At 58.4% G+C, this 12,081-nt stretch overlaps 1 protein-coding gene across 1 annotated transcript; it reads right to left on the bottom strand.

The window, feature by feature from the left end:
- Positions 1-1,916: 1,916 nt before the first annotated feature.
- LOC144614003 (NUT family member 2G-like) lies at positions 1,917-10,890 on the bottom strand. The gene is made up of 7 exons (XM_078436095.2): positions 9,247-10,890; positions 6,592-7,309; positions 5,977-6,105; positions 5,496-5,635; positions 4,752-5,038; positions 3,144-3,260; positions 1,917-2,781 (listed from the first exon to the last, which is right to left on the bottom strand). The coding sequence occupies exons 1-7, from the start codon at positions 9,260-9,262 to the stop codon at positions 2,026-2,028; spliced, it is 2,163 nt and encodes a 720-aa protein (XP_078292221.2). The 5' UTR covers positions 9,263-10,890; the 3' UTR covers positions 1,917-2,025.
- Positions 10,891-12,081: the final 1,191 nt, after the last annotated feature.

The raw sequence follows: 12,081 nt of genomic DNA, 5'->3' as shown, positions 1-12,081 counted from the left end.
GCCCTGAAAAAATGACTCCAGGCCTACAAGACGTACTTATCAGAAGTACACAGAGACTACAATAGTGGTATATCCATTGCTTTCTGGGACAGCACAAGGGATCCAGCAAAGCCAACATCGAGGTAAAAATAGGGGGGGAAGGATGGTGTGTGATCTGAATCACCCTCTCGGTACTGATAACACCACTGTGCTCCCAGTGGCATAGGTTGGTCTGTATAGATGGTTTTGAGGATCCACTTCAGCACAATTTGCAAGAGAAAAATCTGCATTTGGCTGTTTTCATATGAACAGATTGTAAAGGGCAGGAGCACTTTACCAATTGTTCTATTTATATATTTTTAGGAGCCTTACAACCTAGAAACACCTTACGGATACCTCTGTAGATTGTGTGTGGGGTTGGAAAACATCTTTTAATATCCATGCACTTTGTACGAATTCACACAATACACGGCCCTGAAGCATGATCTTCGGAACGAACCACGACAAAGGACATTCCAAAGGACAGACTATGGGAGGAGGGTGGAGACTGGCCTTCAGAGACTGCGGTGAAGTAGGGAAAATGAACCCTCACACAGCCCAGCTTAATCGCAAGATATTTTGCTAAAATGAGCACCGAGAGAGAGCCCAGGCTGGCACGCAGGCATCCCAGACGGACGGGCCCTCAGACTCCGTGAGTCACGTCCAGGGCCTCCCAGGAGACCTGTAGGGACTTGTGCCAGCTCATCTGGAGGAAGGGTCCCGTCAAGTAGGTCGTGGGGACCACAAGTGGGGACTTTCCGAGCCCTCTGATTCCCGGCCCAGAATCTCCAGAGCAAATGCTTGTAGGGGTTCCGGGGATGGCTCAGCACTGTCTGTCCTAACAACTGGCCACGGACACCATCTTTCTCTGCCGGAGCCCCCTAAGACACCCGTGCCCAGTGATGGCTGATGACCGATGGAGACATGGGTGCGGCAGGCCTCCCCAAGATCAGCGTTTGGGGAGCATGGGGGCACCCTGGCCAGGATTCCCCAAACCAGCCTGCTCTCCCCCTTCCCGCCCAGCGCAGTGACCTGTAGGACACCCCACAGCTCGGAATGAAGAACAAACGTGCAGCCAGGACAGGGGGGCCACAGGGAGCCCGACTGCCCGGGTGCCATCAGAAGACATGACACCGTCATCAGTGGGGACAGGCGTGCACCTGGATGCGAGGGAGTTCCCCACGACTCCATGGCTACTTTGAGGGGTTTCTTCTTAGGGGAGCAGGAGGAGGACTCTGGAGCCAACGCTGTGTGGCAGCCGCCCTGGCGCCCGTGACTGCCCTCATCCCCTGGCCTCCCGGAGCCCACGGTCCTCAGAAAACGGTGAAGCCTGGCTCCCTCCAGGCTCCCTGTGGAGGCCCAGTGAGCTGACCGGGAGGTGCCGCCTGGGACAGCGCGGCGCATACCTCGGCTGGTGGCCCCCGAGTCCCGCCTCGCGCTTTCCCCGAGTCCATCCTCACGGGGATGAAGAGGACCCCCCCATCCCTCATATTTCAACGGTCCCACTGGGACTCGAAGATGCTCCTCATACCAGGAGGCCAGAGCCCCAGAGCCTGTCCCCTGAGGCCAGGCCTTCTGCCCTCCCTCAGGCCCACACAGGGAGCCTTGGAGGAGCCAAGGAGGATGTAGCCCCCCTCCCCAAGCCCCCCCTCCCCGCCCCAGCTCAGCCCCATGGCTGGACGCTACAGGGAGGCAGAGGGCAGCTCCCGGAGAAGACAGGGCTGACTGCAGACTGCACTCTGGAAGATGGTTGTGGTGCAGAGGGCGCCCATCCCTGGATGTTCAGGGACGCACATGGTGACCGCAAGCCCCTGGAGGCCCCTCCCAGACCCCTTCCCTCCGGCCAGGGCATCTCCATGCAGCGGCCCAGACGCATTTCCCAGCAAAACCATCTTTATTCCCACGTACACGCAGCGCCCCTGGGGGCTGCTGCCACCCCGCCCGCAGTCGTGCCCTCCCCCTCTCCCCCCAGCCAGGATCAGCACTGAAGGGTGGGCCCAGGGCTCCCTACGGGCTGCAGTGCTGCTTTTTCCTCCTCCCTGGGACAAAGGAGCCACACCTTCTCTTTGGAGGCAGAGAGGGCCGAAGCAGCCCCACGGCCAAGGCCCGCACCGAGCCCCTGAGGCTGGCCCCTGCGAGGGGCGTCTTGCCGGCAGCGGCCAGACCCGCACACAGAGCCCGCTTTCTGGACTTGGCAGCTGGGGGAGCGGCTGGGCTGCGGCCTATTCTCTGAGCAGCGGGGGCCTGGGGAGCTCCCCGCGGCCCGCGCCCTCCAGGGCTGGGGAGGCCCGGGGCAGGAGCAGGACTCTGGGAGAGCCCCCAGGGCAGCAGGCTGTGCCGAGAGGCCAGGAGGAAGGCCAGGCTGGGCAGCTCCTCCTCGTCCTCACTGGACCCATCTGCTGGCCCGCCAGGCTCCCTAGCAGGGGGCGCCTCTCTGAACACGGGGGCATCCCTGGGGTCTGGCCGAGGAGGGGTGCGCCCTGGCCCCTGGGGAGGAGAGGAGAGCCCGCCAGCCCGGAGGGCAGGCAGCTCCTGTTGTCCTGGAGACGCGGCAAAGGATCTGGGTCTGCACGGGTGTGCGTGTGCCCGGCTGTGCCTCCGGAGGTCCTGGCACTCGCTCTCTGCTGGGCAGGCCTCACGGCTGACCCCTGGCCGGGCCCTGGCCTCACCCTCGGGCCCGGAGCCCAGTGTCGCTGCACAGTGACTCGGGGTTGTGGGCACACCGTCCTCCACTGCCAAGGCCACCAGTCTCTTCTCTACCAGCTGGGAGGAGGGAGGTGACGGTGACTGGCCAGCACGGGAGTGTGAGAGGGGAGGTAGGACGGTGGCATGGGGGGCGGAGGGGGGGTGGGAGGAGGGGACGGGTGGCCCGTGAGGCCCTGGCTCTCCTGATATCCCCCTGAGTCCCTCCCTCCCTCCCCAGGCTCCCCATCCTGTAGATGCCATTCTCTGCTCAGTACCTGCCCTGGAGCTCGCCTCCCCAGTGCCATGCCTCCTAGGCAGGGGAGCGGGGGACCGCGTCACGTGTGCCTCTGTACTGAGTGCCCCCCCTTCCCCTGGCTCACCTGGGTCCCCTCCCTCCCCTGGCTCAGGTCCTCTCCTGCGTCTCTCTTTGCCCTGCTCACCTCTGCAAGGGAGAGTCCTTCCTCCTGCTCCAATTGCTCAGCGAGGGCCAAAAGATCCAGCTGTGGTTCTGAAGAAAGCAGTTCTGCCAGGAATCGCGGGTGAAGGACTGCCTCCACCTGGGACAGAAGGAACAGGCTGTGGGCACCTTGGCAGGGGGCACCTGTGAGCCAAGGAGGACCCGGAGGGAAAGTGGTAACGTGAAGCCCCACCCCGCCTTCTGCACAAGGCAGGATGTTTGAACCATCATGGTCACTGGCTGCACGCACACGCAGACAGGCGCACACACACACACACACACACATGCACACACAGGCACACATGCAGACAACACAATTTCACACAGGCATACACAGAGAGACAAACCCTATACATACATACATACATATATACATACGCACATACAAAAGCCACACAAATGCATATGCACACACACCCCCAACACATATGTGCCCACACAGAGACACAGAAGCATTCAAATGGTAGACACCAACATATCCTCACAAACATATGCATGCACACACAGACATGCACGTACACATACACACAGGCCACACACAGACACCCACACAGGCTCACCCACACCTGCACATGTGCACACACACACAAGTACACACACATTCGTGTACACAAGTACCCACACAGGCACACTACACATAGGCACAAACACATGCATGGACGCACATGCACACACGTACACACAGGTGCACCCTACACGCAGGCACACTTACATGCACGTAAGCACAGTCACACAAGTACACAGACATACAAACCCTTGCATGTACGTTCATGCACCCAAGTACACACATGCACACACACACAGGCACACACACATGTATGTAAGCACGTTCACTCAAGTACACACACATACAAACACTTGCATGTATGTACACACACTCAAGTACACGCACATGCACACACATACATGGACGCACAAACACACAAGTATACACATATGCATACACACAAGTACCCGCAAGCACACTACACGCAGGCACACACATGCACATAAGCACATTCACACAAGTACACATACAAACAAACCCTTGCATGTACGTACATGCACACAAGTACACACACGCACACTACACGCAGGCACACACACGTGCACGTAAGCACATTCACACAAGTACATGCACATGCACACACATACATGTATGCACATGCACACAAGAGCACACACACATGCACCCTATACGCAGGCACACACACACGCACGTAAGCACGTTCACACAAGTACACACACAAACACTTGCATGTGTGTACATGCACTCAAGTACACGCCCATGCACACACATAAATGGACACATATGCACACAAGTATACACACATGCATGCACGCAAGTACCCACACGCACATGCACATAAGCACATTCATTCAAATACACACACATACAAACCCTTGCATGTACGTACATGCACGCAAGTACACACATGCTCATAAGCACATGCACGCAAGTACACACACGTGCACACACACGTGCCTGCACACACACAGCTCAGGAATGAGGAACAAAGCTTGGTCCCAAAGGCCTAGGCACAGCCCCACTCCGGGTGTCGGAGTGGCAATGCCTGGGATCTTCCAGACGCCAGGCTGTGGGCCAGCCCACCTTGGTGATGAAGTCTTCCTGGGAACACAGCTTGTCAGTGTAGCTGAGAAGACCCGGGTCCAGGTAGATGGCGTCCTCGTCCTGCTGTGGCTCCTCTCCGTCCTGTCCCCATTCACCCGCTAGCGCCCCCGGGGCTGAGCAGGCAGGCCCCAGCAGCCCCTCCATGATGTCCACGTACTCTCTCACAGCCTCAGGGGGGATCTCCTTGGGTGCCTTGGGCTGCGGGGGTCTGTGTGGCTGCGGGCAGGGTGGCTGGGCCCTGGAGCCGGCCTTCCTGGGAATGCAGGCTGAGGCAGAGCGGGAACGAGGGAGGAGGTGAGAGGGGCTCCAGCTTGCTTGTGGAGAGGGCAGGGTTTGGGGGACACTGATGTCGGTGGAGGGCTGGGTCGGGGCCACCTGAAGCCACAGGCACCCTGGGACGGGGGAGCCGAGGGGAGGAGCACCTAATAGTGTCTCCTGTGAGCAACAGAGGACCCACCGATTCTCCAAGGGTCTCCCCCCGCAGCCCGCTTTCCAGGCAGTTTCGTTGGGTCCCTTGACAGGGAGGTGGGAGAGTAGTCACCAACTTGGCCAGGTCAATATCTCACGGTGACAAAGGGCACATACGACCCCAGGCTCTCTGCGGCTGGTTTGGTTGAAAGACCAAGGCCCACGTGAAGGAGGAGACAGGACGTGGGGACGGCGGCCTTCCCTAGGCCCCACTGCCTTCGGCCGCCAGCTCCCTTGGGAATGCGGGTGCTGTACCTGGCTGCCGGCCCCCCTCCAGGGCTGGGGACCCCTGGGTTCCAGGCTTGGGTGGGGCTGGAGCAGATGGGCCCTGGGCCACCTTCACCCACTGCAGCTTCTGAATCTGTATCTCCTCCTCTGCCTCAAACTCCATGAACCTGGGGGTGAGGAGACCCAGGCCACACTGAGGAGGGGCCCGGCCGTGGAGCCCAGCAAAGGCGGAGGCCGTGGGGGGACCGGAAGAGGCAGTGCCCGGCAGCGGCAGCCATGGTCCTGGCCCCCCAGGAGGCAGCAGGCTGGCCGATCCGGCCCGGCCCAGCCACAGCGGGGGTCCCACCTCCCCCGGGGTCGCAGGTTCAGCCCCCATCCTGAGACCTTCACATGGAGGCAGGGGTGGGTGTCGATCAGGTTGGGGTTGAAGCCTGGGCAGGTAGGTGAGGAGGACCCTGTGCTCAGCCCGGCCTCACGCCCACCAGCTGGGGCTGGGACCCTGACTCACTTTCCTGCCATCTCGTAGTAGATGACCCGGTCAAAGTTGCTTCTGCACTGCCACTCCTGCACGGCCCGCCACACTCCCTCCTCCAGCGTCATGGTGGGCTTCAGGCGGGCCAGGGACCGAAGCACCGGGCTGCAAGCCCTCGGGGTCAGGCGGTGGCTGCGGCCTGGTGGCCCCCACCCTGCCCCACTCCCGCCCTGTGCAGCACGTGTCCCCCGCCCAGCGTGACTCAGTGCTGGCAGGTGACAGGCGGTGTCTGGCCGTGCAAACCAGCCCCCTCCAGGCGAACACTGTCACTGCCTCACACTGGGCAGCCCCGGGCCCTGGGCTCCAGGCTGACCACCCACCCGCACCTGGATCAGGGGCTCTTTGCCCCCGGACCCTGCGTTCCATACTGACGATACTGAGCGTGCCGTGCCAGGCAGTGATCCGGTCCCCCGGTCCCCTGCGGGAAGTGCCGTCACCCCGTGTCCGGGGGGGGGGACCCCAGAGGACCCGCGCCGCACTGCCTTCCCAGAGCGGCACTGGCTCACACCCTCCTCTCCTCACCCTGAGGCCCCCGCCCTGGGCACACCCCAGGGTCCTGGCTGAGGGCAGCGGGGGGCAGAAGGCGCTCACATGAGAAAGCAGGAGAGGGCTTCGGCGTCGGGGCTCTGCGGGAGGTGCCTGCGGGCCAGGACCTTGAAGCACTGCCAGCGCCTGAAGTTCTCGTACACACTCTTGGGGCTACAGGAGTCCGCGGGCGAGGCCTTGGCGGGGCCGCTGGCCAGGCTGCCCTCCCTGGCAGCTGCGGGGGGCTGCGGCCCTGCGGTCACCGGGGGCACCATGGGGGCCAGCCGGACAGCCAGGGGGGGAGCCTGAGGCCGAAGGCCTGGGGTGGAGCCTCCCTTGCCGGCCCAGGTGCCCCCGACGGCTGGGGCGGACACGCTGCTCTCCGCTGCCGACGTTGCCAGGAACAGGGGTGTGGGACACGCAGCACCCCCACAGAGGGCCCCAGGAGGACTCCAGCGAACGGGGGCCTGGGTGAGGATGACGGTCTGAGTCTGGGGGGCATCTGCGGGCCGCCACTCTGACCTGACCTGGACGATGACGTTACAGGCCCGGGTCCCACCTGGGCCATGGACGGCATCTCCTGCCACCAGCGGTGTCCTGCAGAAAGTGGGCAGCACCACGGGGCTGCCAGGCGTGAATGGTGGGGTCACGTGGGGCGGCGAGCGCTGCCCCCGGGGTGACCAGTGCGAGGCGCCAGCAGCAGGTGGGGGAAACGGCTGTGCCGTCAAAGAAGACACGGAGGCCTCTGGGTCCATGGCCACATGCGGTCCCAGCACTGGAGATGCTGTGGACAGAAGGGAAGGGCCAGATCGAGTCGGAGAATCGCAGCCAGGACGCAGGATCCTGGGCCCCTGTGCTCACTAGGGAGGGGGGTGGGGAATCGCAACACGGGAGGGACACTTACAGGAAAAGGTGCGGTTTGCAAGTGTCCTGGAGTGACTTCCATGCTCTGGCCTCCAGACGACAATTACTGTCCCCGCCCTTCTCAACAAGACAGCCTGCCTGCCTGGAAGAGGCAGCCTTGGCCAGCACTGACTCTGGGAACCTCCCCAGGACCCCAGACACCACCCTCCATCCTCACGGGCTGTCCTCCTGGACGAGGGGCTGGGTGGACATCTGCCCTGTGGGAAATGCCCTCGGCCGGCTCCCAGGCAGCTTGGGTTCTGCTTCCAGGTACGTCCGAGTCACCTGAAGGGCCTTTGTGAACGGGCAGCGTCTAAACCATTTGAGCCCCTCTCCTGCTCAGACCCCCAATGCCCGACAGTATAACTCCCTCCCTTTCTTCCCGTCCTAACATAAGAAAACAAACGCTTGTAATATCTTTCTCCCTATAAACGCGGCCTCCAAGCCCCCACGTAACCCTGTCTTAGGAACCCCCACATCCCACACGCATCACGGGCCAGGTTCTGCCACCGCTCAGCAGCTCGGATCCTGGGAGAGTGTGAGGCGGGCATCATGTTCCCTGGTTCCTGTCACTCGCAGCCACGGTGGCTACAGAAGATTAGCAAAGGGCAATGCAGAGGGGGCAGCGGGGCTGTTGGGGTGGGGGGACTCTGGAGCTGGGTCACGTGGGACTGGTTGTGGGAATGCAGGCTTCTGTGGTCTTCCCCTTCCAGCTCCAACAGTGAAAGTGAAGACACACGAGGAGCCCAGCATGAGCCCAGTGCCAGAAGGAAAAGGGGCTGGATCCTGTGCCTGTTCATGAAGAACCCATGCAGGTCCTCGTTCGGGAGGACAAGGGACACACCTGCACATCTAACTGATCAACAGGTGTCCCACGACATGTGATACAACCAGAGAAGATGGTCCTCCCGTCCAGGCTCCCCTCCTACCCCCTGTAAGGAGGACTCAGCTTTCACAGATGCTGCTTGGGACACCCAACCACACTACACTCTGTTCCCCATCCACGGCACAGGGACGAGGAATACAAGCAGACTCTTCACCTCAAAGGTGGCTCCCAGGGCTGAGGGTTGGCCAGGAAACACTGGACAAGATGAAGCAGGTGGAAGGACCGCACGTCCTCAAGAGGAAGAGGGACCCAGAACAGCTGAGGAACCCAAGGCCTACCTTGGTTGAGGCCACCGGATGCCCTGTCCCTGCTGAATCTACGAAAAGGGTCACCTGGGCTGGGGAGAAGTCAGCTCTGGGCTGGAAGGAGTGGAAGTCCTGGGCCGGGGGTGTTAGAGGAACTTCCAGCCCCGCTCCCGGGGAGGACACTGGCCATAAGACCGCCCCACTGAACCACGTCCTGGCTCAGACCATGTCCCCCCACATCCCTATCAGGCACTATGGAGACCCAGAATCTGCAGTCAAGTCCCTTGGAGGGTATGGTGGGGGAGGTCCAGGTGTCTGAGGAATACCACACCCGGCTGTCCTTTCCCTGGGACCCTGCCTGTGCCACCACCACGACATGGTGCCACCTCTCCTACAAACTGTCAAAGTGGTGTGTGACTCAGAGACACGCAGTGTGCCTGCCTCCCTCTGTTCTCCACACCCAGGGCGTTTCCCCTACGAGGTCTCGACCCGGCCTCCTCCCCAGGGTCCTTGCAGGTTTCCACGGGCTCCCAGCCTCCCAGATGAGCTGTCCTTGGCCCCCACCCTCTTTCCCTACTCAACACCCACCCCCACCCCCATGTGCCCCTGTCCAAGTGTCACATTTGAATCCCACGGATTTGAGGGATGGCAGGCACGCAGACACACCTGCCCAACCCACAGGCTTACCTCCTTCTGAAGCCATCCCCGCAGGCTCGGGCAGGGACCACTGCTACCCTGCAGCCACCACAGTGAGAAACGTCGAGTTCAGGTCCCAGACAGCGACCTGCTCCAGCAGATGCTCAAGATCCAATTAAGGAGGGAAAAGTTTGAATGTAAACAGGGACAGAATGTAGGGCTCCTGACATTCTGCAGCGGGGGAGGGGCCGAGGGCCAGGGCCCTGGGTGGGGGTGGGGAGACATTCCCTGAGGGCTCTGGCAGGTAGGCAAGGACCACAAGTCCCTCTCAAATGACACAGGGGCAACACAATTGCTGTGTGCCTTTTGAGGCAATTTATACAAGTTGCTCAGATTCCGAGCACCGAGGTGTTACTCGGTGGTCCTTTGCTTCCGTTTTCATCCATCGGCCGAGTTTGCGTCCCTCAACCCACTCTGCTTCCCACCTGGCTCTTGACTCACTTCAACCGAGGCCGGACTTTCTGAACAAGATTCAGAGCATGTATTCTGATGAACACATGGGTCCTGAAGGCCACATGGAACTGAGCTTCCAAATTAGCAGGGTCTCAGCAGATCCTGCGTGCGTGCTTGCACATGGGTCCTTCTGTCCTCGCCGCCCTCCGGCGCTGGAAGCTGCTCAGCCTCAAGCAGGACGAGCCTTACTAATGCTCTCCTCTGCTGGAAAGCCCCAGCCTATCAGACAAAGGTCGTGCAGCCTACACATGCAGGACCAGAAATCACTACTTTTTGTCTCCCAGCATCCTGTGCTGTCATTCAACATTGACTGTTAACATTTCTCCTTCTTTTAGTGGAATATCTCAAAGAATCAATAGCTTTGTGTGGTTCAATGTCAAAGGACATAAAGGAATATGCAGTGATGACTCTTCCTCCCACCTCTTACTCCTGGGCACCAAGCCCCTTTCTCGCAGGAAACCAGTGTTATCTGTGACGTTCAAAGCTTCAGAGAGACGGATTATGCAACTAAGAGTACATGTGAGCTATTTTCATTTTCAAAAAATGCTTGTATTTTTTTCTCTGGCTAAAAGTTGACACATATTCCAAAATATGTGTGAGTGTGCCCAGTGATTGACTTTATGCTGATACTGTGGCTCCTGTCCTTATTTCTGGAGAATGGATTCTGGGAACATGTAGTTCTACAGTCCTTTACATTTCAAGGACCCTGTAGAATAGGGTGGCTGGATTTAGCATATGAAATAATGGATGCTCAGGTGAGTTAGAATTTCAGATAATAGGGATCAGCTTTTAGAATAATTGTGTCCCATGCAATATTTTGGATATAACTTTTAATGGAAATTTGTTCCCAGTTGATTTGAATTTTGCATTTAGCTGGGGTTCTGTACTTTAGATGGCATCTCTACCCAAACAGTGTAATATATTCAGCTAATATTAGTCACCCTGTGAGAAAGAGAACTTGGATTAGGAGACTCAAGAGTGCTACTTTGAAAAAAAAAAAAAAGAGTGCTATCTTGGCTCACCCACAAAATCATTTGCCTGCGCATGCACGTGCACACACACACACACACACACACACACACACAGTGTCTATAGGCTCTTTGGGTGATATGGAATTTGGAGGCGCCAAATATACAGAATTGAGTATCTGGAATTAATGGGACTAAGGACAGAAGTAAGGATTAGGAAACCTTCTCCTCCCTAACATTCTACAGTCCTGGTTTTCCTAGGGGTTAAAATCCATCCCCATGAAATGGATGTGCACCTGTAATCTATCCACTGACGTCCAACCCCCATTCACACAACCAGCTTCCTCTAAGTTCTGATTGGCCAATGCTAGCCTGGAAGCCCTGCTCACGGGCTTGTGTATTTCCTGTCTGCATGAGAGACCCTTGTTCTTTGGAATCCATGCTCATCAGTGCATGTGGCCCCATCTGCACGAGAATCATGGGAGCACCTCTTTAAAGTCTTGTTTGATTCTTCTTTTCATATTGCACATCAACATCAGTTTACTGGGAAGGTTCAAAATGATATGAAAGAGCATTGGGGTTTTGTGTTGTCAGAAGAGAGGACTGTCAGGAAATTGGCCAAGGGTGACGAGGGTTAAGAACCTCAGTGGTTGTCACCAATCTCTTGGGAGACCTGCTTCACTCCTGCTATCACAGCAGTGCAGCTCCTAGGATGGCAGGGTGTTGGGGAAGGAAAGGGAGGTTTAGAAGGATGGCTCCACACTGAACATACACTGAAAAAGACTCCTGGTCAAGGCACTGAAACAATTCCTTGCCCTCTTGAGGAAAGTTGACTCCAAAGGCCACCACTGTGTGGAAACTGAACAGTGGACACCCTGATGCCCAAAAGGCACTGGACTTTGAGTTCAGGACCTGGAGTTCCTCCCCTCCCCCTGCTCCGTACTATAGTCACGTAAGAGAGTCATTTCCCAATTCCTCTCCAATCTCCACACAGTTTCTAAGTTTTCTCCCAACTCCCACCCTGACAGGGCCCAGGGATTATTTGTATTAGCACTTCTGGAGTGTAGGACCAGCCACCCAAAGCAGGTGAGCTCCACGGTGCAGCCCTTCAGGGCGTTCCCCAGGCTTCTCCCCCTTGCAGTGTGGAAGGGACCCTCCACAGGCACCCATCTGTGTGTTCTCTCTGGCAGCTGCTCTGAGCACGCTTCCTGGACGTGAGCTGGGGAGATGAGCTGAGAGCCATTCAAGCAAATCATAGTGAACTTTATTGCAAACATCCCTGCTGGGCATTGAAAAAGTGAACAACTTGCAGGCATGTCTCAAGACTTGAGCTTTTATCAGGGGAAGGCTGAAATGGGTTTCAAGCAACAGCTTTGTTTCAGAGAGTTTTGAGGCAACATGTACT

This window comes from Panthera onca, chromosome D4 (genome assembly GCF_046562875.1).
Source record: "Panthera onca isolate mPanOnc1 chromosome D4, mPanOnc1 haplotype 2, whole genome shotgun sequence".
Classification (NCBI taxonomy): domain Eukaryota; kingdom Metazoa; phylum Chordata; class Mammalia; order Carnivora; family Felidae; genus Panthera; species Panthera onca.
The sequence above is the reverse complement of the archived record's forward strand: the minus strand, read 5'-3'. Positions and strand labels throughout refer to the sequence as shown.